Source organism: Melitaea cinxia, chromosome 8, assembly GCF_905220565.1.
Source record: "Melitaea cinxia chromosome 8, ilMelCinx1.1, whole genome shotgun sequence".
Classification (NCBI taxonomy): domain Eukaryota; kingdom Metazoa; phylum Arthropoda; class Insecta; order Lepidoptera; family Nymphalidae; genus Melitaea; species Melitaea cinxia.
Window position 1 is genome coordinate 4,411,267 of NC_059401.1, and position 26,051 is coordinate 4,437,317.

The window sequence follows — 26,051 nt, forward strand, 5'->3', positions numbered from 1 at the left end:
ATTTTCATCTTACAGATAATTGAAAAAAAAAAAAACGAAATTTCGTTCTATCTCCTAAAAGTCTTAAGGCCTATAGATGTAATTGAATCGCAAAAAATAGTCTGTTACTCGTCAGTGAATTGAACGAATGAATTCGTGAAGTGATTAATATTAGTCACACAGTACTTGTAGACTTCTTTCAGTAATTTAATGTTTTAAACGCCTATTCACAAAAAGTGATATCAATCTCAGTCTCAATAGGGCTAACCCAAATAATCAACAAAATATTAGTGTTAATCAAAACTGCATCGTAAGTTCGGTAACTTACGATAATAAAGATATCCACATGTAAATTTTAAATTTTCTTTGATTACAATGAATACAATATAATTATCGATGGTTTATTTTTAAACCTTAACTATAATACTTAAATTGTTCAATAAAAAATAATCTTATGTAATTATGGTGACTTCATTACAGCTCTCACGATCATCTATATTTCGCAAGCCACTTTGTAATCCTCACTGTGATTGGTGATTTTAGTTTGTAAATTTTAATTTTACTAGGTGACTATAGTGAGGGATCAGTCAAACCTCTATCTAAAACTAATGAAACTTCATTTTTAATTCATTCACAGTACTCATATGTGTGCTGCATCAGCTCGATTCCGAAAACTTGTTAATAGTATGGCCTGCTTCAGATGCGGCTCCTTCCGAATCGATACGCAAAGGTTTTGCTTTTTGGCAATATTCCAAATGCATTTGTGCAAACTTCATGACTGAAATGCGATTTATTAAAAGAGTAATAGCTAAGTAATTATTCCATTAGCAGTAGTAGAGTCCTGTTTTATGTTGCTGTTTTTAAAGTGCAAGTTTTAATTTGTAAATGCATTTTTGTTTTTCGTGAATAAAGTTTCCTAATTTATTTAAAGAATTTGTTTTTAAACTATATTATTGTACTTCACGTTCAATTGTCACACACGCCGCATTGGACAATATTAAAATAATATTTTGGATATTTAGTGTGATAGTAGTCAAAGTGTCAGTAATGCGTTTGAATCAAGTATTGCATACATTTTTTAAGAAGATTTCTGCCTCTACTTACTTTGTTATTGAGACAGAAACTTTAGTACTACGGTAAATTTATACACACTGCAGGCTTTGTACTTTAGCTGACAAAAAAAAATCTATGTCCATACATATGTGGTGAAATTTTTTATTATATTGTTAAGTTATTCGACATTTATTTATTCATTTTACCTTCATACCTACTAACAATTTATTGAAAATTTAACAACCACAGGTATGGTTCTATAAAGTTATCTTTGGTCTGTAAACAAGAGACAAATAAACAATGGGACAAAAGGCGTCGAATCCCTTCGACAAGCCGCATTTGTAAACACAGCGTAGCATTTAGTTCGAGATTAACACAAATAAACTTCTAACCATATTATGATTAATCGAATACAAAAGCCAGAATATTAGTATTCAAATAGTTTACACAAGAAGTAAATATTCAATTCTAGACAATTTCCACTAATATTTTAATAATCACTCAACCAATCCTCTAACGGATTATAAAGTGTTAAATATTTCTAGGCCCATTCGTAATTTATGCTCTCAAAAGCCACTTCATCTAACATTCATAACATTAAATAATCAATACTGTCAGTCTCCTTCAAACTGGCAATGGGCCAGAACGCGTTTTCTATCTACAAACCTATACACTCTATGACTATTACATTCTCTAAATTCCAAAAGCCAATCATCACACTGCCTACACACAGCAACATAATGTGCCTAACTACGTACGCTTGTCACACGCTAAGAGTAGTGATTGCTAGATTGGTATTACCAGTGAGAATACTTTAAAACAACAGTCAATGTACTGTTGATAGATTACTGTATAATTTTCCTTAGACTCTATTATACCTTTGTTACAAAAAAGTAATATCAATTACACTTATTTACTTTTTTAAGTTTCCCAGCTCATACTCATAGCTCAGCTTATTTACTTTTTTAAGTTTCCCAGGCAATAACGTCTCAGCATAGGTAGACTGATGATCTTAAGAAGACAGCGAGAAGCTGCTGGATCAGAGGACGCAGGACCGGAAGCAGTGGCAAACATTAGGGAAGGCCTATGTTCAGCAGTGGACTGCTAAAACCTGATGGATGATACAAGGCTTAAAAAACTAAAACTTCTTATATATCGCAAGAAAATCATCACACATATGATTTTTTAAACGTTTAAATTTCTGTTTGAAGTCATCCGACATTAAAACGAAATAGTTATGACAAACAATCATATCTTCAAATACCTTCGGTTTCTTAACCTTTCGTATGTTGAAACACCGGCTCCCGGTATAAACACATTTTCGCCGGAACTGTTGACATACCGGGAGCCGGTATGGGTAAGTGTGTTCTCATAATCGCTCTAAAGCACGTCATTGTATATACCCTATCCTTTCTAACACGTTACAAATGCATAAAGAAGAAACAGGCTGACTAGTGAAGCCAAAATCTCGCGCAGCTTTAGTGTAAAAAATTTAAACACGAGTCAGTCAAAACTCCGCCATCGCCTAGGTGACTACTTATTTTTTTTGTTGGTGAAAACTTGTGTTTTATCTTAAAGTGATTCGCTGAATATTAGAAAAAACGATGGAAGGGTAAGTAATTATTGATTATGTATACAAATTATATAATAGTTCTGTTAATTTTCACTAAAAATCGGTCTGTAACTATCAGCATGTTCAATGTCGAACACGTGACGACGATTTTATTGTCGTCATATTTCAACCAAAAATGGATGAAAAGGCAAGTTGATGTTAGATCTAAGACGTAAAAATAATTAGTTTTGATATATTTCATAGGTAGCATTATATTTCTTTCAAAAACATGAAATTTGTAATGAAAATGTAAAGTACATAGTCTCATACCGGGAGCCGGTTACGTCAACAGCATACGTTTGACAGTCATGTTTTTTGTGTTTCTGGGATGCTTCCTAAGTATGGATATGCCTCAGGAATGTTTTTGTATGCATTAAAATTTTAATTTATTTTTGCAATTTTTTTCATTATCGGTTTTTCTTTTGGTTTTTGTATTGAGCTATTTTTAAAGAAGCTTTACGAAAAAATATGTTTGCACTTTTTTATTTTTTGCATTATTTTCTTTTGCATTGTTTCTTTTTTCGGTGTTTGCATGAACTTTGATTTTTTCTGCTTTTTTAATATAAGAAGACAACGACGATCTCGGAAACGACGTGGAAGTGGAGCGACTACGCGCGGGGTTCGAGGTGGTGCGCAGGGTAGGGGCCGTGTCCGCACGCGCGGCGGTCGTGTTTGTGGTCTTGGTGCTGGTACTGCTGGTCTTGGTGCTCATAGGCCCTCAGTTTCTGACTCGTAATTGCTTCTTATTTTTACTAACAAAATGCTTATAAATATTATTAATAATGAATAAAGTATTTTAAACAATTAATTTATATTTCAGTGTAACTAGTGGATCGTTGCAGAGCTATAACGAGGTTCATGCTATGGAAAGGCCACTCCATGAAAGCAGGAGGAGGGAGCTGCAGTCAGTGAAGACAGTACCTGAAGGGTAAATTAATGTTAAATTATTATAGTTTATTCTATAGTAAGTGTTTCATTATTCTGGTATATGGTAATAAAATTAACACTTTTTTTTGTAGATACCAATCCTTATGGTCGTCCATACAAGAAATGGTGCTCCCCTCCCCCTCTACGAGTCAAGAGTCTCCGATGTGCTCGGCTCCACCGTCTCCGGCTCTGTAAGTATACTGTTATTTTTTAAATTTTCAAATGCAATTAGTTATCAACCGTAACAATTAACATGGAATACCTATATTTGCAGGTATGTTGAATGTGGTGGGAGCGGGCAGTCAACTCCCCGAATTACCACTGTAAAGAGACCCGCGTAAGTTTTCATTTTATTTTATTTGTTTCTAAAGTTTTATTTTATGAAACAAGAAAAAATATTTACATCTTTTTGTTGTTATAGAAATAATGACTCTACTGGAAAGGGCGAGGAGGTTCCGGCTTCGAGGCGGTGCTTGTAAGTTCAAAAATGAGCAAAATTATATTTTTAGTTATTACGATACTGGTACTGATTTTCTTATTTTCTAAGGATTCCTCCAGACGGGGCTTCATCTTCATCATCAGCCGTCAGGGCTCGTCCTTTGAGGGACGCGGAAATTGCCCGAATCTTGAATCATGGTAAGTGAATATTTTTCTTTCAGACCTATCTTTTAGTAGTATATATATATATATATCTGTTTACATAGGTAAAACAGACTACAGTATATTATTATTATTTATACAGGCAGTGAAGAGGATGCTGACAGCGATGATGAAGATGAAGATGAAGATTTAGTTCAACCAGTGCATCTGCTGAGGAGAACTGAAAGACTTTTTATGTCTGAGGAAGACACTGAGGTGCCACCGATAAACGCTGCTATAGACTTTGAGTGGCCACCTCAACTTCCCTCCGGCCTGCAGCCCCAACCTAGCGCCCAGCCCGAGCCCGAACCCAACGCAGAGCCTGAACCCAGTGCCGACCCCGAAGCCAGCGCCGAGCCATACAATAAGTTTGATTTTAAGTGGAGAGGGTTTTCAGAATCTCAAATTCCTCCTGAATTGAGAAGGGAACCATTCTCCGAAATTAATTGTGGTCCCACAGTTCCATTGGCGAGCCCATATGAGGCATTTACTGCTATATGGGATCGCCAAATAATGGAACACATTTCAATGGAGACAAATAGATATGCTCAGCAAGAGGTAACGGCCATAATTCATCAGGGGCTACTTTTGCCAACCAGTCGTATCACGCGATGGCGGGATACGAATCCAGATGAGCTGTACGTGTATTTCGCAATACTCCTAGCGACTGGAATTATTGTGAAATCACGTGCAGACTCATACTGGAATACAGCCCAGGATTTATTATCTTCTCCTGGGTTTTCAGCAACGATGAGCTTTGACGTTACTTCTTGCTTTCTAAATGTCTCCACTTCTGTAATAATGATGACTGCAACCCACACACAATGACGCGATCGGAGGCAAAGCTTTTTAAGGTGCGTCCTATTACAGATCATCTTAACCAGCGGTTCCAACAGTTATATATTTTATCACAAAATATTGCATTAGACGAAAGTCTGCCACAGTGGAAGGGTTGGTTAGATATTAATCAATTCATCCGAAATAAAGCAGCCACAGTCGGAATCAAAACCTACGAGGTTTGTGAGTCTCAGACTGGCTATTTGTGGCGGTTTGAAGTGCACGTAGGGCATGACGAATCTCCACAAGATAGTCCTTTGTCTGGGGTTGTGCCGGCACTTGTGCTTAAACTTCTCAATGGTCTTGAGCACAAGGGCCACACGGTTTGGATGGATAACTTTTATAACTCTCCTGCGCTTGCGCGAGAGTTAAAGGTACGGGGTTTTGACTGTGTTGGCACTCTTCGCTTGAACCGTCAGTTTGTTCCCACTGAACTGACTAATCTGACCAAGGGAGCTTTGGCTGTAGGCCAAGTTTGTGGCTGCACTTCAGGCGATGTGGATCTGGTGGTATGGCGAGATAAGAACCTCGTTTCTCTTATCTCGACGTATCATGGGTTAACAACGGTGAAGTGTGGCGACGTACTAAAGCCCTCAATAGTACCCGATTACAATGTGTGCATGGGTGGTGTTGATCGCAAAGATCAAATGATTGCCATGTACCCAATAGAAAGGCGGCGGAATCGGGTGTGGTACAAAAAGTTTTTCAGACGTCTGTTAAATGTTAGTGTCCTGAATGCGTTCATACTCCTCCGCACACAGCGACCTCTTACCCACCGAAGGTTCCGTGAAACTTTGGTAAGGGAATTGGTCGCAAAACACAAGCCACTTTCACCCTCAGCAGGTACAGCTCGACCAGTGGGACATTTTCCGGCTCAGTATGACTTTCTGGCCGGAAAACAACACGAACGCCAGCGCAGATTTTGCGCTGTATGCAAAAAACGTACAACTGCATATTGCAGGCAGTGCAATGTTCCACTGTGCGTGTTCACCTGCTTTGAGCCACATCACACTTAACAGTAACACATCACACAAACAGTAGTATACCTATACGCACAGCTACTCAGGAACACACAGGAGTCTGAAACGCTTTATGCCGCCAGTTCAGTGGGAATTAGGAAGGTAAGTATATTTGTCCAAATCGTGAAACAGTAAGACAATTAAGGCTGTATATCGATGCCTAACAGCCAAAAAGGGATAAGCGACATTTTTTGAGAAATTGAGTTGTATACATAGTTAGAATCGTCGTTTTTTTCTGCGTCTAACTATGTATACAACTCAATTTCTCAAAAAATGTTGCTTATCCCTTTTTGGCTGTTAGGCATCGATATGTATATTTATGTATTTGTAAGTAATATTTTTACGTATTTATTTCTTTATTTACGTAGGTTTCATTTTCATTAAAAATATCTATCTATCTATGTATATTTATTATTATTAGCAATATTTTGGGTAAAATATATCATTGTAGTTCCCTCGGTTGCGTCATTCGTTTGGATTACAGTCATCATTATTTGAGAGTGCTGCCAACCCTTTTAATCTACAAGAAATATCAGTGCTGCTAACCCTTGTATTCTACAAGCAATATCCCACGAAATCAGGGACTATATTTGATCTTATCATTAGCTATGACTGCAATATTCATTTTTTGAATTAGCAAAAATTTATAAAAGTACTTATACTAAATGTGTAAATATCAACTACTCAAATGCAGTGGTAAATTTATCAAAAAACGTTAGATTTAGCGTTCAAAACATTCTGTTGGCAGCTCTCTGGTTAGTATTTTGGTATATTTATATTTATCATTTTTGGTGTTTTTAAAAAAACTGACCGTTACGTTACCGGAATGTGACCGGAATGCAATTTTTTTACCTATGCAATGTGTAACATATTAAAGTGCAAAGCTCATATACCCCAATTAGATAAAAATGTTTTGAATGTACATTAGTAAAAAAACAAACACTATACTCGTGAGAACCATACCTTGAAAATATGTTATACGAAAAGTCGTATCCATACTTTTTTACCCTCTCAGGTACCAAAATGAACCATTTTTTACTACTTTTATCAACTTACATCTTGAAATATTTCTTAGAACTGTATTGTTCTGTTGATTTGTTTTGATGCTTTAATCTATCTAAATATTAGAAAATGTCTAAAAGTTCCGTTAGTTGCAATATTTTTTCCAAAAACTACGTTTTTAAATGTATGTAATTTTTGACCCAAATTTTTGAGTTATTTTTGTTTAACTCTTACTCAAGATATATGAAATATAGTGCTGCGATACTTTTGTAATACATAGTTTATAAGCTTAAGTTTCTAATAAACAAATCATCTTAGTCCATATCGGCATAAGTCATTTAAAATTAGGTTGAAATATTATACCCACTTTTGAGGACTTGTTAAGTGGCAGTTCTTTGTGACTATATTAAGAACATGTGTTGTGTAAAAAATATGTATGGTGGCACTTGAAGTTTGAGTTGTATTTTATACCTAATGTGATAAGTTGTAAATAAAATATTTTATGAACTTCCAAATACTGTTGTAATTAAAATTATAACCGAAACTTATCTAAAAATATCATAGTACCCTATGTTGAAAGTTCTATGTTAGCTATAATTGAGTATTTATATAGAAATGGTTGAAAGTGAATAAAGATTATTCAATTTACAATAAGATTTTTAACTTGAATTGACTTGATTCCTACTAGATACGGAGAAAATCCAGTTACAGTAAAAGTCTATCTCAAAAATGGGCTGTCTGTTGACCATACCGGCTCCCGGTATAACAGATATGGCAAAATGGGCTAATGTCATTCAACATACTAAAGGTTAAATAAATACATATTGCTTTTACGGTATTCACTGTTCTGTGCTCCAACCGCAGTAAAGCCTAAACTGTCAACGACGGGAATATTAATATGTAAATTGGATCCATTGTATGGTCTGAATAATAGCTACTTTAGCCTAACCTAAGTCTAAAGGAGACGATTGACCGATGCCAAGCAATGAATGTTAGATAGATACATAAATACTTGACTTCCTAGCAATAGATTTGAGACCATATTGCATAATATAAGTATTATGATTATAATTGATTTTATATTAGCTTATACAAAGTTATTCTATGTTATGAAAAATTAATGCTTAAAAATAAAATAAAAAAATTTAGTATTGAAGAACTATTTTGCAGTTGCGTAACTTTAATAAGGTAGTTGGTAATACTACGTGTATTCAATTAACTTAAAAGAGAAAGTGATCAGTAAGTATATTGATGGTGAACGTTTACTTAAAATCTATTTTATTTACGAACATTATAAGAATACGTTTCAATTTGATGAATGTAAATAACGTTTATATCACTATTATAGGAATATGATACACAATAATATAATTCAAAAATATTGATAGTTAATTTAAGTTACTTTTTCGAAATATATTATTGGAGATGTAATGATACAATTTATGTTTGACAGAAGCGCGCAAAATAATAGTAAAAAAACGAAAAAAAACATTAATCTAAATACAGACAATCATCGACAACAGAAGATATGTAGAGCTGGTGATGAGCTGGTGATACGCAAAGATCAAGCTGCTCGAGTAGTTGCAGTTTTTAAATTGCTACGACTTTATTTTTATAGATTTTTTTAAATTACAATTAAAAAAATCAAGGTTCGCATAAAACTGACAAAACATTCCGAGTATTTACATAAATTATTACATATACAGACAAAGAAGCACTCTACTGATTTTAAGCGGTTACCGTAGCATACGACAGTTGGGAATTATGAATATACTGGCTAGTGTTCCGACTCTAGACAACAAAAAAAAAATTACACCCAGACACAATTATATATTATCTCTGCAACTCATACTTGTATATTCTTAATAATAATTTCACTGCAAGAAACAATGCACACTTGCATTTTGACTATACTACTATTCTTATGTATAATGTGTATCATAAATTTTGCATGATATTTATGTGAACTATTCAAGAACGAGAAATATACTATATTGAGGTAGGGTATAGCAGGAATTACACTGCTCGAGATTTCGCTGCTGCTTAACTGTAATTATTTTAACTATTAACTGTATCTCAATGTCAATAATATAAAAATAATATTATATCTAGTTAACTTTACACTACATAAAGAAATATGAAGAGATCAAAAAAGATGGACATAATATGAGGATGCAAGATCAGGCCTGTATGTATAGTGGACGATTAAGAGTTCCTTTTAAGAAAAATATCTTATTGAAAATACAAAAACACTTTTGCCCTGACCTATTATGATCATAAGCTGATTTGCCTGACATTGTGCAATAATGAAAGTTACTCTCTTCATTCCATTCTATACCTTTTTCCTGATAAAGTCATTGTTTCCATTTAAAGCAAAAAAAAAACATGCACAAAGAATTAATTTAAGGTGCCTAACGTGTATACGTGTCTAAAGTTTCAGAAACGCATCGTGTTATTTACTGTACAGACCATTTCTTTTTTCGCAAATTTTGTCAAAGGATACAATCTTAACAGTTTTCTGAAAAATATATATGTCTTAGTCAAGTTACAAAAAAGTGTCATTTTTTTTTACCGACATAATAATATATATTGAATGAATCTATAATTGGAATATGTGCACTATCATTGCAATAAAAATTAATATATTTACGTACAAACTTCCAATTAAGTGTTAATAATTTACATTATAAGTCGTTTACACAAAGTCAAGATATCAAGAGGTATGGATATTTTCTAATTAACATCAGTAAAATATCTTATTTATATCACGACATTTATTAATATCATATTACCGAGGAAAATACGGCAAATTTACTGACTGTAATTATGTGTACGGCACACAGATCTAGATAAGCAAATGATAGATAATTATGATTTAGAAGGTATGTAAAGAAAATATATTTATATGCGTATTTTACGACTTCATATTGTCCCTATAAAATAGAAAGCAAAGCTACCCCTTTTGTCATTGTAACGATATCCTATCAATAGATATTCAATACTAAAGTATTGAATAGCTAAACTCCCTCAATTATTTTACACTAGCTATGCACTGCGGTTTCACACGCGCTATATTGAAAAAAATAGCCTTCTTCGATAAATGGGCTATCTAACACGTAAAGAATTTTTCAAATCAGACAAGTGGTTCCTGAGATAAGCGCGTTCAAGCAAACAAGCAAACTCTTCAGCTTTATAATCTATAATCTATAATATATATAAAAGCGAAAGGTCATTCATCACGAAATCTCCGAAACTATAACACCTAGAAACTTGAAATTTGGCAGGTAGGTTACTTATAGAGCGTAAACATCCGTTAAGAACGGATTTTACGAAACCCGATCCTTAGGGGGTAAAACGGGGGTTGGAAGTTTGTATGTAAGTCCTATGTTTTTGAAGTAAGAGACTTGAAATATAAAATGTATGTTCTATAGATAGTGAGGAGGTGTCCAAATAATATATCTTTAGAAATTAACTCCCTTTTGGAGTTGAATCGGGGGATGGTAGGTTGACTCACTCATCACGAAATCTCCGAAACTATAACACCTAGAAACTTGAAATTTGGCAGGTAGGTTTCTTATAGAGCTTAACATCCGTTAAGAACGGATTTTACGGAACTCGCCCCCTAAGGGGGTAAAACGGGGGTTGGAAGTTTGTATGAAAGTTCTATGTTTTTGAAGTAAGATGCTTGATATTTAAAATGTATGCTCTATAAATGATGAGAAGGTATTCAAATAATGTATATTTAGAAATCAACTCCCTTTTTGGGTTAAAACGGGGGATGGTAGATTGACTCACTCATCACGAAATCTCTGAAACTATAACACCTACAAACTTGGAATTTGGCAGGTAGGTTTCTTATAGAGCTTAAACATTCGCTAAGAACGGATTTTACAAAACTCGATCCTTGAGGGGGTAAAACGGGGGTTGGAAGTTTGTATGTAAGTCCTATGTTTTTGAAGTAAGAGACTTGAAATATAAAATGTATGTTCTATAGATAGTGAGGAGGTGTCCAAATAATATATCTTTAGAAATTAACTCCCTTTTGGGGTTGAATCGGGGGATGGTAGGTTGACTCACTCATCACGAAATCTCCGAAACTATAACACCTAGAAACTTGAAATTTGGCAGGTAGGTTACTTATAGAGCGTAAACATCCGTTAAGAACGGATTTTACTAAACCCGATCCTTAGGGGGTAAAACGGGGGTTGGAAGTTTGTATGAAAGTCCTATGTTTTTGAAGTAAGAGACTTGAAATATAAAATATATGTTCTATAGATGGTAAGGAGGTGTCCAAATAATGTATCTTTAGAAATCAACTCCCTTTTGGGGTTTAAAGGGGGATGGTAGGTTGACTCACTCATCACGAAATCTCCGAAACTATAACAGCCAATAACTTGAAATTTGGCAGGTAGGCTCCTTATAAGACGTAGGCATCCGCTAAGAACTGATTTTACGAAACTCGACCCTTAAGGGGATAAACGGGGGTTGGCAGTTTGTATGAAAGTCCTATGTTTTTGAAGTAAGAGACTTGAAATTTTAAATGTATGCTCTATAGATGGTGAGGAAGTGTTCAAATAATGAATCTTTAGAAATCAACTATCTTTTGGGGTTAAAACGGGGGATGGTAGGTTGATTCACTCATCACGAAATTTCCGAAACTATAACAGCTACAAACTTGAAATTTTGCAGGTAGGTTCCTTTTAAGGCGTATTTTACGAAACTTGACCCCTAAGGGGTAAAATGGGGGTTGAAAGTTTGTATGAAAGTCCTATGTTTTTGAAGTAAGAGACTTGAAATTTAGAATGTATGCTCTATAGATAGTGAGGAGGTGTCCAAATAATGCATCGTAATCTATATATATAAAAGAGGAAGGTCACTGACTCACTCATCACGAGAACTCAAAAACTGCTGGGTGGTTCAACTATCCAGAATGGACAAAGATAAAATTTGGCAGGGAGGTAGATTACCTATTGTTAGTAGACGTCCGCTAAGAACGGTTTCTACGATATTCCACCGCTAAGGGGATTTGATTGAGGTTAATAGTTTGTATGAAACATATACAGCAGCTATAAGTTCGCCTGATAGGTTGTTATTTATATTGCAGCTTGAAAATAAAACTAAAAATGTGATATATAGAGGTTTTATAAAAATAACTATTAAATTATACTAAATTGTGCCTTTTAAAAAGTTACTCAGTGTGATAAGCATATCAAGTGACTGAAATAAAAAATAATTTGCGTTAAAAATCTTTATAGTAATGCATATCTTACATAGTTAGTGTATTAAAAAACAAAGTTCCCAAAAGTGTATGTGATCGATTCGCTCAAAATCTACTGAACGGATTTTCATGCGGTTTCACCAATGAAGAGAGGGCTTCAAGAGGAAGGTTTACGGAACGGCTAAGCCGATTTTGATGAAAGTTTCACTGGAATGTTCCTGGGAAAACTTTGTGACACACTGATTTCAACGGGGGCGAAGCCGCGGGCACAGCTAGTATTAGTATAAATTTAAGGTTTCAGCCTCGATCTTTTAAACCTATTTAAAAAAGAGGTTTTAATTCGATAAGTGTGTTACCTCATTAATTTTCTGGGTGTACCGATTTTGATAATTACGAACAAAACAATTATTTTAATCATTGTTAGATGACATTTTATATTTTTACATATACAAGATTGCAAGATTGCAGGCAAGTAGGCGCAACGTTAAACTCTACACACATCTTTGACATTTTTGAATATCATATCAAAAATTGACCGCTCCAGCGGGGTTCGAACCCGCGTCTCCGACGTACCGTGTCGGCGCTCTAGCCAATTAAGCTATGGAACGATGCACCCGCTCGAGCGAAATTTTCGATATGATAATTTTTAATTTCGGTTTAAGCGAACCGTGGCGCCGTCTATAGTGAGCTCTTTACAGAAACCCGTAACTAATCAAAGTTTCATATTACAATGAAAATCTTTGACAGGAGACGACACCGTGCTATTTTTAATATCTAAGATTTTATTTTTGTGTTACCCACATTAGGAATTCTAAACATTTTTGAATATCATATCAAAAATTGACCGCTCCAGCGGGGTTCGAACCCGCGTCTCCGACGTACCGTGTCGGCGCTCTAGCCAATTAAGCTATGGAACGATGCACCCGCTCGAGCGAAATTTTCGATATGATAATTTTTTTTTTTTTTTTTATTTCGGTTTAAGCGAACCGTGGCGCCGTCTATAGTGAGCTCTTTACAGAAACCCGTAACTATTCAAAGTTTCATATTACAATGAAAATCTTTGACAGGAGACGACACCGTGCTATTTTTAATATCTAAGATTTTATTTTTGTGTTACCCACATTAGGAATTCTAAACATTTTTGAATATCATATCAAAAATTGACCGCTCCAGCGGGGTTCGAACCCGCGTCTCCGACGTACATCTACTATCTACACACATCTACTATTTTGGACATCTTGTAGGTAATACTCAATTGTCATGTAGTGTTCTATTAAAAAAAAAATCGCGATGGTGGTGTCCACAGTAGCTAGTCCAATGGCTAGTGGTTTCAATACCAAATTTATATAGGTATAATAACAATGTTTATCGTGTTTTCTTTTATACAACTAGGTCGACAAACAAGTCTACGAATCACGTGATGTTAAGTAATGACCCTAGCTTATAGACGCCTACAACTCCAGAAGCATCGCAAGCGTGTTGCCGACCCTTCTCTCAATCCCCGTCAGGAGCTTTGGTCACCTTATTTACCACAGGAACACAGCAATGCTTAAAAGCAGCATTATTTAGCTGTATCTTTTGTAAGATGAAGGGAGGTACTTCCCTTGCCGGGCTGCTCCAGATTTTGAGCAGCATATGTCTTGCTATGCCCTTCCTTAGAGGGCTAGGTGTTTGGTTTTATATTGGAAGTACCCTGAAGGATTTGATTCCCTTGTGAGTATCGAAAATTTGGAGCATAAACGGCTGTATCTTTTGATTGCGTTGGCTTAGAAGTTTGATTTTATCACAGCTCCAAGGAACAGTAGACCTGAGTATTTGATATGAATTTCATCTCGATACCTCCATGCGTTCCTGAGAAAAAGGGTCTTGACAGATAGACGGACAACAAGTGATCCCATAAGGGTCCCGTTTTTTCTTTTATAGGTACGGAACCCTAAAAAAGCAAAATCTTTCTTTGAACACCCTTTAATTATAGGTTGAAAATTGTACTTAATTTAGTTTATTTATGGGAACAATAATTACAGTTCAGTTCTTACATTGTATCTGAAGTAAAATATTCTAATACTGTGTATTTTATTACGCAACTAAGTACATAAAACAATTGTAACATTATATAGCCACCTCTATTGTTTAAAACTTCTATCTTATCGTAACAAAGCTCGGTTATTTATCACAAGCACCGTTCACATTAAATTTGATAGGCTTATTATTATTCCAAGCTAAAATACGAACCGTGAGATGTTGTGAATAAACTATGTCCTAATAAACATCTGTTCTTAATAAATGTTTTAATCTTGACTTCAAAAGCGTGGCCAGTTGCAAATGCAATTGGAAAAGTTTTTTTCTTGTGAGAGTTCAATTAAACTTGTTTGAAGCAATTTCCCGTGCATGCTTTTGCTTGAACAGTGCAAACGTTTGTTTCTCTACACCTTCGTCGAGTAATTGCTCTTGTAATGCACGAATTTGCACGATTGCACGCTAGTTGAAATGACTATAACGTAATCACATTTCCACTAGCACCGAAATAAAAATTTTAAAAGTGAATTTGTATCATTAGTTAATAAAAATATAATATAACATTATACTGATTAATATTACAAATTTTATAAAATAGGAGAAAAACGTATGCATTAATATTCAGTTTTTGTGTCATCATGTGAATTATTTTTAATTAAAATCGATCTCTATAGATGATTGTTCTTTATTAATTGATGTTGTTGTACGTTTCTTAATATGGTAGTGTATCTTGGGACCAAATGAGATTACTCATAACAATGTAATTTCGCCAAATTGAATGTGACTGTCATTTCAATCCGTCATATTTTTTGGGTAAAAAACTTATAATTATGGACATTTCAAAAATACTAATTTTAAAAAAGGTTGAAGAGTACCTATATTTACTTTTTGTGGCTGTAAACTTAACATTAGCCCTTTAAAAATGTAGCAGATTTAATTTGTCAGGTGAAGTCGGTGGATTAAAAAATAATTTTTAACAAAAAAAAACCGACTTCAAAGAGGAAACTAAAAAGTGAAAAATAAATTTACTTAGTACAAAGTAATTCGTATTTTGATTTAGTTAATCAGAAATGATTAAATAAATATTTTATAATTTTGAAGTCGGTGCCGAGTAAAACAATAACTACTCTAGTATCTACTCGTAAGTTGTATTCAGTTTTCTTTCATAATTTGTTTCATTGACTATTAGGTTGAATACTGTTATTATTCTGTTATTGTTTTGACATATCTAATAATATTTTTTGTACTTGTTTGTTGTGTGTGTGTTGTTTGTATTTGTTATTGTAGCCAGGTTGTTGTAGTATTTACTTCGAACATACATAACAAAAAAATATATATATACGGTCGAATTGAGTAACCTCCTCCTTTTTTTGAAGTCGGTTAAAAACAGTTCACAATTTACAATTGAAAGTGTTTGCAATTTACACACAGTAAAAGTAGCCTTCGGGATATTTTTTTCACCGCGAATATATATTACTCTGTAATGTATTATATCGAATTATCTCCTACACATTCACGTGTTTGGTTCTTTATTGTGATTTCATTCAAATCACAACAACTATGAAGAAGTTACACTTCAAATAACAAGTTATTATCAATTAGTATAAGTATTCCCTCAATCAGTATTTTATCGACCGGTAGATGTTTTGTCCTTTCACTATTATCCCTTCAATTATAAAATATCCCTCAGATTTTGTTGCAAAATATATTCAGGGCCCTTGAATAAGACAAGGAAGTGGTACAAAATTCATAACATCACAAATTGTATGGGCACAACAGCCAATTTCCTTACGTTTCCTCGGAAAATGTTGACAGCCTCTACGGCTCAAGAAATAAGGCGATGAAAATCTTCTTATGATTACCAGTCACCTTTAGGGTCGAGTTGGGGTGGCGTCAAGTTTAGAATTAAGCACGCAAAACCACGATTCATAAAATTGAGTGACAGAGCCACTTGAACGCTCGAGATGCGAAGATAAATTTCTTTTTTTATAACTGAGCATTACGGTTGAGGACACTCAAACCTTTATGAATTTTCGAATAATTTGAAGAGGAAAAGTGCCAAACCGTCTGCTCGGACAAGTAGTATATAAAGTTTTAAGAAATATATTAACAACTTCATTTAATTGTGAATTTATTTCTGTTGTTGAGTTCGCGAAAAATATATTTTATTAGACTTTTATTTTTTATTAAAATACACTGACATTTTTTTGTTTTTTTTTTTTCTATTTGATGTAAAACCTTAAAAAAGTATGTCTCTATATATTTTTATTATGTCGCCTCTGCGTCTTCATATATAGTGTCTATGCGTTTTTTATACGAAAATGGAAGACAATAGAAGTTATTAATGTGATATTTGCTGATGGGAACATTATAATCTAATGTAAAGGTAAACATGTGTAGCACTAACACGATATGACAAACAGACTCTCTTTGACAACAAAATTAACCTTTAGGCCATTATGGTTAAATCCACATAAAGTTCAACGAGCTTGATGATAGGATTGACCAATATCTCGTTCTAATATTTATTCGACACATATATGATGTTAGGGATTTTAGAGACAATTTTATAAATACTTTATTACAATAAAAAAAAAAACAATTCTACTATGCTACAGATACAGCTCGTAACATACAGAAGTTTTAATTAAACTTTTTTTTTTTAATTTTTATTGAGGTAGTACATAGCAGGAAACATATTGCGCAAAATTTCGAGTAGCCCGACCGGGGCAGTACCTCAATCTTACAACAGACCACATTTAAATACTACTGCTCTCAAGCAAAGTTGTGATACTGTGGTCACTAAGGTGGCTTCTTAGAAGGATCAGAAGACAGTCTCAGACGTGCTATGCTTATTTGCCACTTTAGTGATATCAAAAAAGTCGTTCTCTATGCTTGGTTCAGCATGAATCTGATTGAGAACTTATTTGAATTTTGATTAACAGTATACCGTTGAAGTAATTTTTTCAGTTTTTTTTTAAATAATTAAATAACGACTCGTTGGTATAACGGTCACAGCACTGCTTTGTGGCTATTGCGTTGACGGTTGTGAGTTCGATCCCCGTACATGACAAACATTTGTATTGGCCATACAGATGTTTGCCGTGGTCTGGGTGTTTTAGCAGTCCTTGTGGGTCTCATCACCGTGCCTCAGAGAGCACGTTAATCCATCGGTCTCGGTTGTTACCATGTACACCTGATAGAAATCGTTACTAATAGAAGGGAATATATCCGCCAACCCGCATTGGACCAGCGTGGTCGATTAAGCTCTGATCCTTTTCCTACATGGGAAAAAAGGTCTTTGCCCAGCAGTGGGATATTACAGGCTGAAACGTAAATAATTTAAAAGGGAAACTGTCGTTTATATTACTCATAATAAATATTCACATGTCATTAATATCAATCTAGATTTAAATATGTAAAAATGATGTCATTTTTTATTTAACATTATAACCCTCGACGAAACAGGTAAAACATGTAGTGATTAATAAAACACAATAATCCATGTAGGGATGATTTTGTTTCTTGTTAGTATAACTTGTTTTCTATTATAAAAAGTTTTAGGTACCGGCTTTGCCATCTCTAGAGAGAAAAGTTCGGACTAACATAAGATTCTTTAGCCAAAGTTCACCTTATGTATTTTCTTTTCTGCTTTGAGAATTAAATGCACAGAAGTCAACAGGATAAAAAAATGGGACAAAAGTATCAGGAGAGCTTTTATGCTTAAATACACAACTAACTTTAGGTCAAAATTGTATCCACTATAAATTATTACCATTATGATTTTAAGTTGGGAATCACAAACGTAGAATTATTATTATCAAAAGCGAAACAGGGTTGGTTGTCTTGTAAAACTAAATTCTCAGTAATCAATACTTATATAAAATAGGAAACAGAATTCAACGTCTTGGCTTTGTGTTAGTTATTTGCTGGCTAAAAACCTATTTTTATTTTAATAAAAGTAAAGATAATTTCATTATGTTATGTTTAACTAATAAAGGAATATAGGTAGATGTAAATACTTTTTTCGTTGAATTTTGCGACCAAAATTTTCTATTTTTATTAAAGAATTCTATGATTGATCCATTGACCCCTTTTGCAATGACCCTGATATCTATTCCAGGGGACGTAGGTTAGATTCCCACCCAAAGTTCTATGCATATTGAAGATATTTATTTATTTTTAGTATCTGTCTAGTATTACAGGATTATACACAGAATGAGAAAAGATTACACTACCAATTCATGATGAAATTTTTATTCAAGTTTTGCTCCCGAAAACGATATCAAACATAACTTACGATTAACAATACGCATAGCTATTCCCATAACACGTACTGAGTAAAAATCTATTTTGCGCTGCCTACTCGAAGCCTTGTTAGTAGTTCTTCTCAATTTCCTGTTACCTGTCACGCTTCATAGGGTATACGCATTTACAATGTTAGTAGATACTTTGGCTCTTTATGTACTCGTATGAGTGTATAAAGCGTTAATGTATAGATACTACGAATTATTACTGTGGATTAAAAAAATATTAGATAATCTGTTTAGTAACGAACTATATGGTTTTAATATTTATAAAAAATAAAAAATGTAGCAGTGTGTAGAATTAAATTTTAACATTTCTTATACGTTTGAGAAAAAGACGCTCGCTTGATAATTGATATGGACATTTATTTCACTTGACAGGCTGACAGCTTTCATGGAAGGGAAGCACTAACCGTTGAATGCTATTCAATAAAGTAACAAGAAAAAATACGCAAATAAAGCTACTTGCAATTAATCTACGGTGTCATATTATAATTATGTGTTTTGTCTTTAATAGCTGTCATTCAAAAATCGATAAAATTATAGCGTATTTTTTATAAACATACTAGTTGACCCCGCAAACGTTATTTTTCCATATGCTATTAACCCCTTAATTCCCCCCCCCCTTATAATTTAAGGGTATAGAAATAGATGTTGGCTGATTCTCAGACCTACCTGATATGCACACATAATTTCATAAAAATCAGTCCAGCCATTTCGGAAAAGTATGTTAACTAACATTGTGACACGAGAATTTTATATATAAGATTTCACTTAAGCAAAAAATTATTTTATTTACTAGTAATAGTAAATTGACTAATATTTTAGCCTCTTTACAACAAGTAAATAACACGATAAGTAAATAACTTTCGACTTTGACGTCAACACTCAACAAATTATTATCTTATAATTTACGTAAATAAGCAATAGGAAGTGTATTTTATATTATACTACAAAAAATCTTTACGACTTGTAAACATTACAACATTAATACATTTTAGTCCTATACATATATAAAAAAATATATACATTGAACAACTGATTTATGGTAGGATCTCATGAATAAAAATCTGTAGAAATATCTAAAAGATATATCTAACAAAAAACTAACGACTAGACTTTAGTAAGGCCGTTTAGGCCTTTGGGTTACGCCCTCTCATTCAATATTCTATCGGAAAATTCCAATACATAATGTATTAAAAGTTGAGTAAGTGGGTACATTGATACATACTAATGACATAGTTGATGGAAAATCTTATATATAAAATCGTCGTGTCACAATGTTAGTTAAAATACTCCTACGAAACGGCTGGATCGATTTTTATGAAATTTTGTGCGCATATCGGGTGGGTCGGGTAATCGGCTAACATCTATTTTTCATACCCCTAAGTTATAAAGGGGGAAGGGGGGATTACGGGGCTTTATAACATATATGGCAAAACAACGTTTGCGGGGTCAGCTAGCATTATATATATTAATATGCTAAGGTTTAAGAAGTTTGCTTCCCTTTTTAGAAAAAGCCTCACAATAATAGCCCATAAATTATATATCATTTTATAGATATTTGCTTGCGGCGACAACAACTAAAATTTTTGTTATTACTTTTTTTATCAATTAAATAATTACTAACATAATATATGTTGATATACATTGAGACACAACGTCAACATGATTGACGGTCAGTAAATTTTTTGTTCAATTTCAAATCAACTCACGTATAAATACTTTTTTGTTATTTTTAAAGTGATAATTATTATACTTATTCAATGCGAATTATTCGCACGGGTAAAGCTAATAAATATAAAATAACTAATCGCATATTACAATTCAAAATGGATATTATATTGAAATAAAACTCGTCATTTATTGGTTTGAAAATGAAAACTACCTTTTCCTACTAAAGTATAACTCGAAATTTTATAACATCCGCTAATCCGCAGTGAAGTAGCGTCGTAGTCTACATTACACTTCTTCTCTTGATTGCAAAGCCCAAGAGTTTGCCTCCTTTATTTACAAACAACTTAATTTCTTCAAAATATAAATATTGATCAAAAATTACATTACATCATTCATATACGATACATGAATTCCAAATTTTAAGAGATCGACAGCTGTTTTTTTTTTCTTTTTTCAAATCGCTTTTGTATTGTTTTCGAATTTGCAATAATGTTATAGACTTACTGTACCTGCGACTTCGTTTGCGTGCGAGATTGTATCTGGAAACTCATTATTTTTTTAACAGCGTGATTCTGATAGCATGTGAATTATGGGTTAAAATAATATGTTGCAAAGTGACGTCATTTATTTTATTTTGGCATTTTAGTTGTTTTGTTTAGCTAATATGTTGTTTCACAACCTCCTTTATCTTCCAGCGAAAGTCCCATAAAAATCGATTTAGTTGTTCCGAAGATTAGCCTACACAAAAATAGTTTGTTATGTACTTGAAAAGCGTTTATTTGTGTTTTAGAATCGCATAAATAACTATATACAATTGAAAAAACACAGTTATTTTGAAATCACGGACAGACACTGCAATTTTATTTTTATTTTTAGATTAAATGGAATATCATACCATTTGTAAAAAAAATTGTACCCTTTCTTTTCCTTCTGCTTTTCTCTAAGGATTTAGCATTTTGTTACCCAATAAAGTAAACAAAACAAGTAGTAACGGCTGTACGTTAACATCTTCTATAAGTTTGAAAAATTATAGCTAGGGATGCCAACTTTATTGCGCAGCATAACATATTACACGAACGAGTTAAGAAAGCATTCGTTCGCCAACAGTCGGGAACAAATAATTGATATTCACAGAGCGTAACCACAAACGCGGTCACGTGAAAAGCTGTTGTACGTAAAAACAAGTAGAATTGTTTTTCCTAATAAACGTGTATTTTTATATTTTAAATAATAAAAATCATCGTGCTTCGCAATTATAATCCATGACTTATACTTGACTTAGTGTCTGACTCTTATAAATAATGGTGATATTTTATTATCTAAGAGCTACCCTTAAAAAATAAAAAGTTTTATCTTTGTATCCTTACAAATATACAGGGTGTCCCAAAAAGTAGTGATAAGCGGAATTCCAGAGATAGGGCACCCCTTGGGGTATCCGAATCACCCCTATGTATGTTCAGCGATTTTGCATAGTTTTCGAGTTATGAATTTTTTTATATGTTTTTGAGAATTTTCCACCTTAACAACTTTAAAAATTTCTAAAAAAAAAAATTGAACATTTTTTAGAATTTTTGTTTTTGTATCTAAATAGTCATGAGTTGTAGCTTCCCGCTTAAAAGATTCAGCTTCTTAACTTTGATGGAAATTGTGAAAATCTAAGTGTAAAGTGAAAATTTTACGTTTTGAGAACTATGACTTCAATTTTCAACTTAGAATTAAAAATCTAAACAGGCGATTTTATGGTTTCTAATTAGGCTTAAAAACTTTTCCAGAGTCTCAGCTTTCATAATCATAAATAAAAAATTGTACTTAATGGGGCTACTTTTGCTAAAATTTGCCTTCAAAGACATCAAGGTGGAAAATTCTTAAAATTACCAATTTGAATAAAAAAATTTTTTTTGCTCAATTTATTATTCCTTTAAGGTTAAATAGTTTTGTCGGCGCTCTAGCTGGGTCACACGTATAGGATTCGTGCGGAGGAAAATGATAAATCCGTAGACTGAGTGATATGGTTCCAAAACGATGGTGCTCCATGCCACTTTGCAAGAATAGTCAGACAACATTTAACAGAAAGATTTAGAGACAGATGGATCGGCCGTGGAGGGCCCATTGCATGGCCGCCGCGGTCCCCAGACTTGAATCCAATCGATTTCTTTCTCTGGGGATATTATAAAGAAATAGTTTACGCTAAAAACATAGCGGATAGCAACGTAGCGGAGTTAAGACGAAAATTGAGGCAGGCAGAAGAAACAATTAAAAACAACAGAATAGCATTCGTAAGAGTTAATTAGTCTGTTAACCAACCAAAAGATTGTAAGAAAACTAAGATCGAAGATTTAATAAACATTTGGAGGTTATTTAGGTTTAATTAATAAAACGAAAAGTAATCGTCTTAAAATTATTTATTATAAAAAGTTTTCAATATGTCGACCTTCGTGCTCGATACATGTTCTAACATCGTCTTAAAAAGTTTTCTTTGTGTCTTACGAATGCTATTCTGTTGTTTTTAATTGTTTCTTCTGCCTGCCTCAATTTTCGTCTTAACTCCGCTACGTTGCTATCCGCTATGTTTTTAGCGTAAACCATTTCTTTATAATATCCTCAGAGAAAGAAATCGATTGGATTCAAGTCTGGGGACCGCGGCGGCCATGCAATGGGCCCTCCACGGCCGATCCATCTGTCTCTAAATCTTTCTGTTAAATGTTGTCTGACTATTCTTGCAAAGTGGCATGGAGCACCATCGTTTTGGAACCATATCACTCAGTCTACGGATTTATCATTTTCCTCCGCACGAATCCTATACGTGTGACCCAGCTAGAGCGCCGACAAAACTATTTAACCTTAAAGGAATAATAAATTGAGCAAAAAAAATTTTTTTATTCAAATTGGTAATTTTAAGAATTTTCCACCTTGATGTCTTTGAAGGCAAATTTTAGCAAAAGTAGCCCCATTAAGTACAATTTTTTATTTATGATTATGAAAGCTGAGACTCTGGAAAAGTTTTTAAGCCTAATTAGAAACCATAAAATCGCCTGTTTAGATTTTTAATTCTAAGTTGAAAATTGAAGTCATAGTTCTCAAAACGTAAAATTTTCACTTTACACTTAGATTTTCACAATTTCCATCAAAGTTAAGAAGCTGAATCTTTTAAGCGGGAAGCTACAACTCATGACTATTTAGATACAAAAACAAAAATTCTAAAAAATGTTCAATTTTTTTTTTTAGAAATTTTTAAAGTTGTTAAGGTGGAAAATTCTCAAAAACATATAAAAAAATTCATAACTCGAAAACTATGCAAAATCGCTGAACATACATAGGGGTGATTCGGATACCCCAAGGGGTGCCCTATCTCTGGAATTCCGCTTATCACTACTTTTTGGGACACCCTGTATTTGAGAGAGTGACAAACTTCTTAGCATTCCATGGATTCACCGTGCAGATGCCGGGTCCATCGTGTGGCAGAAGGAGAAACTCAGAGCAGTTCCCAGGACTTGCGATCTAGGTGTAGGTTTTAGGAAGCCTCCCTTTGAGATGCGCATCAACGCTCACCTTCACTGCTCGAGTTTCTCGCCCAGCCTAGCCAAATTTGGTAAGAACCTGTTAGTGCAGCCTTAGACACTCGCAAAGTAGAACTTACTGCAGTTCTCGACATTTTACGTAATGAGTGCAGTAAAAATATTAATAAATAAAAAAATATTAACAAAAGTGTCTTACATATAAAATAAATTAAATTACTATATAAAATTAATATTAATAATTTTATCCACTATAAAAAAATAAATAAAAACAAATTTAATACACGCTGTGTTTGCGAATGCAGTAAAAACTGTTTGTTTTTCATTTAACTGTCAAATGCAGTGAGTTTTGTGTTTGATGTTCTAACTGGTCGAGAAAACTGAATTAAATTTCCAAACGCGAACATTTTTTATATGTATCATTCATCAACATTTACACAACAAATATAACATAAAAATTGCTTTCGTGGTGATATTTTTGAACACTTTAAGCCTTATTATATTATTTTTTAAAATGTTCTATCTACTAACTTTATGAAGTCTAAGATTGAATCTTTTTTAGACGTTCGTTTAAAAATCTTTAAATTTTAGTTTGAAAGATAAGCTAAAGCTTACAGCAAAATCAAAAGAGAATTCAATGTATATAAAACCGAAGATAAACAGAAATAAAAAAGAATTAGATTGTAAAAAATTAATAAGGACTTTGCGTAAAAGGGTAAACTTTATTCCTTCCCCCTATCGGATAATAAAGTAAGGCGGATTTGCATTAAAAAAAAATATAAAATGTACCACATGTGTTTCGTACCAAGTGTGCACCAACATATAGTAAATTATACATTTATTCCTTTAAGGGTTCTTAAACCTAATGGATAAAAAAAAACAACAAATGATTGTGTTTGTTCTAAAACAAAAACGTCTTTGTGTACAATACGCACTATTAGGATTAACTCAAAAAGTACTTGTCAGACCTCGCTTAAATTTAAATGGGCCTACTCAACAACTAACTCACCACATTCACAACTCGCCTGATTTGAAACAAAAAAGAATAATTAAAATCGGTACTCCCCGTAAAAGTTATAAAGTAGCATATATTTAATAATTGTGTTTGCAGGCAAACGAAAAAAACAGACTTCAATTATATCGACAAGTAATACAACGTAGGTAGACGAAAAAATAGTCAAGTAAAAGTCAAAAGTTGTAATCAGATCTCGATGAAATTTAAACGTGACCACATGATAAACATCGGCTTTCGATTAAAAACCATCAAAATCGGTACACCCAAAAAGTTATGCGGGTTTTCGAGTTTCCCTCGATTTTTCTGGGATCCCATCATCAGATCCTGGTTTCATTATCCATTATACGTTTATATTTTATACGTCATACCACACTAGGGATATCTCCTTTCCAACAAAAAAAGAATTATTAAATCGGTTCATAAACGACGAAGTTATCCCCGAATATACATAAAATATATATACATATATGGTCGAATTGAGTAACCTCCTTCTTTTTTGAAGTCGGTTAAAAAAACGTGTGTGTTTTAGACCACACGACTGAAGTAAAACTTCTTTATCAATAAGCCAGTACAATAGGTCAGTACTGTGTTTAAGATATACGAAACGTAACTGGCTATGAGAGAATGAGAGGAACAAAATGTGTGCTTGTACCTCTCTCTTGCTCCGTTTACCTCACCCGATCACACTTTTCGTAACGCTCTCGTCACGCATTCACCACGCTACTCTCCAAGTCAAACGTGCGTAAAGAAGTTTTGCTTCAAAAACTTTCAAATTGAGCACCTCCTTCCTTTTTTGGAGTCTGCTTAAAAAAGAAAGTCTTAAATCCGGTAGCAAAATAACATACAAATAGCAGGGTAACAAAAGTTAAGCGCTGGCAAAGTAATCATTATCTCTGACCGCGGCTCTCAGAACTATAAAACCCTTACGAGCTTCCCGTTCTTTATAATAAAAAAAAAGATTCCAAAATAACGAGAGACCGAACCATCCGTAAATTCACGTTCGATCAGATCATTCGCCCATAATTTTAGGGTTAGGGGCTAGGGACCTTATTAATATCTACCAGTTGTTTGTATGCTGATAACCAACTCTATCCATCTGCTGCCTATTTCTATGAAAAATAATTTTCCATAACATAACTTTATGCTCTTTAAGACAAGGCACCTTTAAGGGTTTTTTTTTTCAAAGCAAAAACGATTCAGTGTTTCACTTCTAAACAAATGAACAATGCAACAAC

At 33.6% G+C, this 26,051-nt stretch overlaps 2 protein-coding genes across 2 annotated transcripts; both read left to right on the forward strand.

Moving 5' to 3' along the window:
* Positions 1-3,641: 3,641 nt before the first annotated feature.
* LOC123655802 (DNA translocase FtsK 1-like) lies at positions 3,642-5,038 on the forward strand. Its single transcript, XM_045591556.1, has 5 exons — positions 3,642-3,762; positions 3,846-3,908; positions 3,993-4,046; positions 4,119-4,207; positions 4,314-5,038. The coding sequence occupies exons 1-5, from the start codon at positions 3,695-3,697 to the stop codon at positions 5,036-5,038; spliced, it is 999 nt and encodes a 332-aa protein (XP_045447512.1). The 5' UTR covers positions 3,642-3,694.
* Positions 5,035-6,063, forward strand: LOC123655803 (piggyBac transposable element-derived protein 4-like). The gene has a single exon (XM_045591557.1). It carries the CDS (start codon positions 5,035-5,037, stop codon positions 6,061-6,063), a length of 1,029 nt encoding a protein of 342 aa, XP_045447513.1.
* The last annotated feature ends 19,988 nt before the right edge of the window (positions 6,064-26,051 follow it).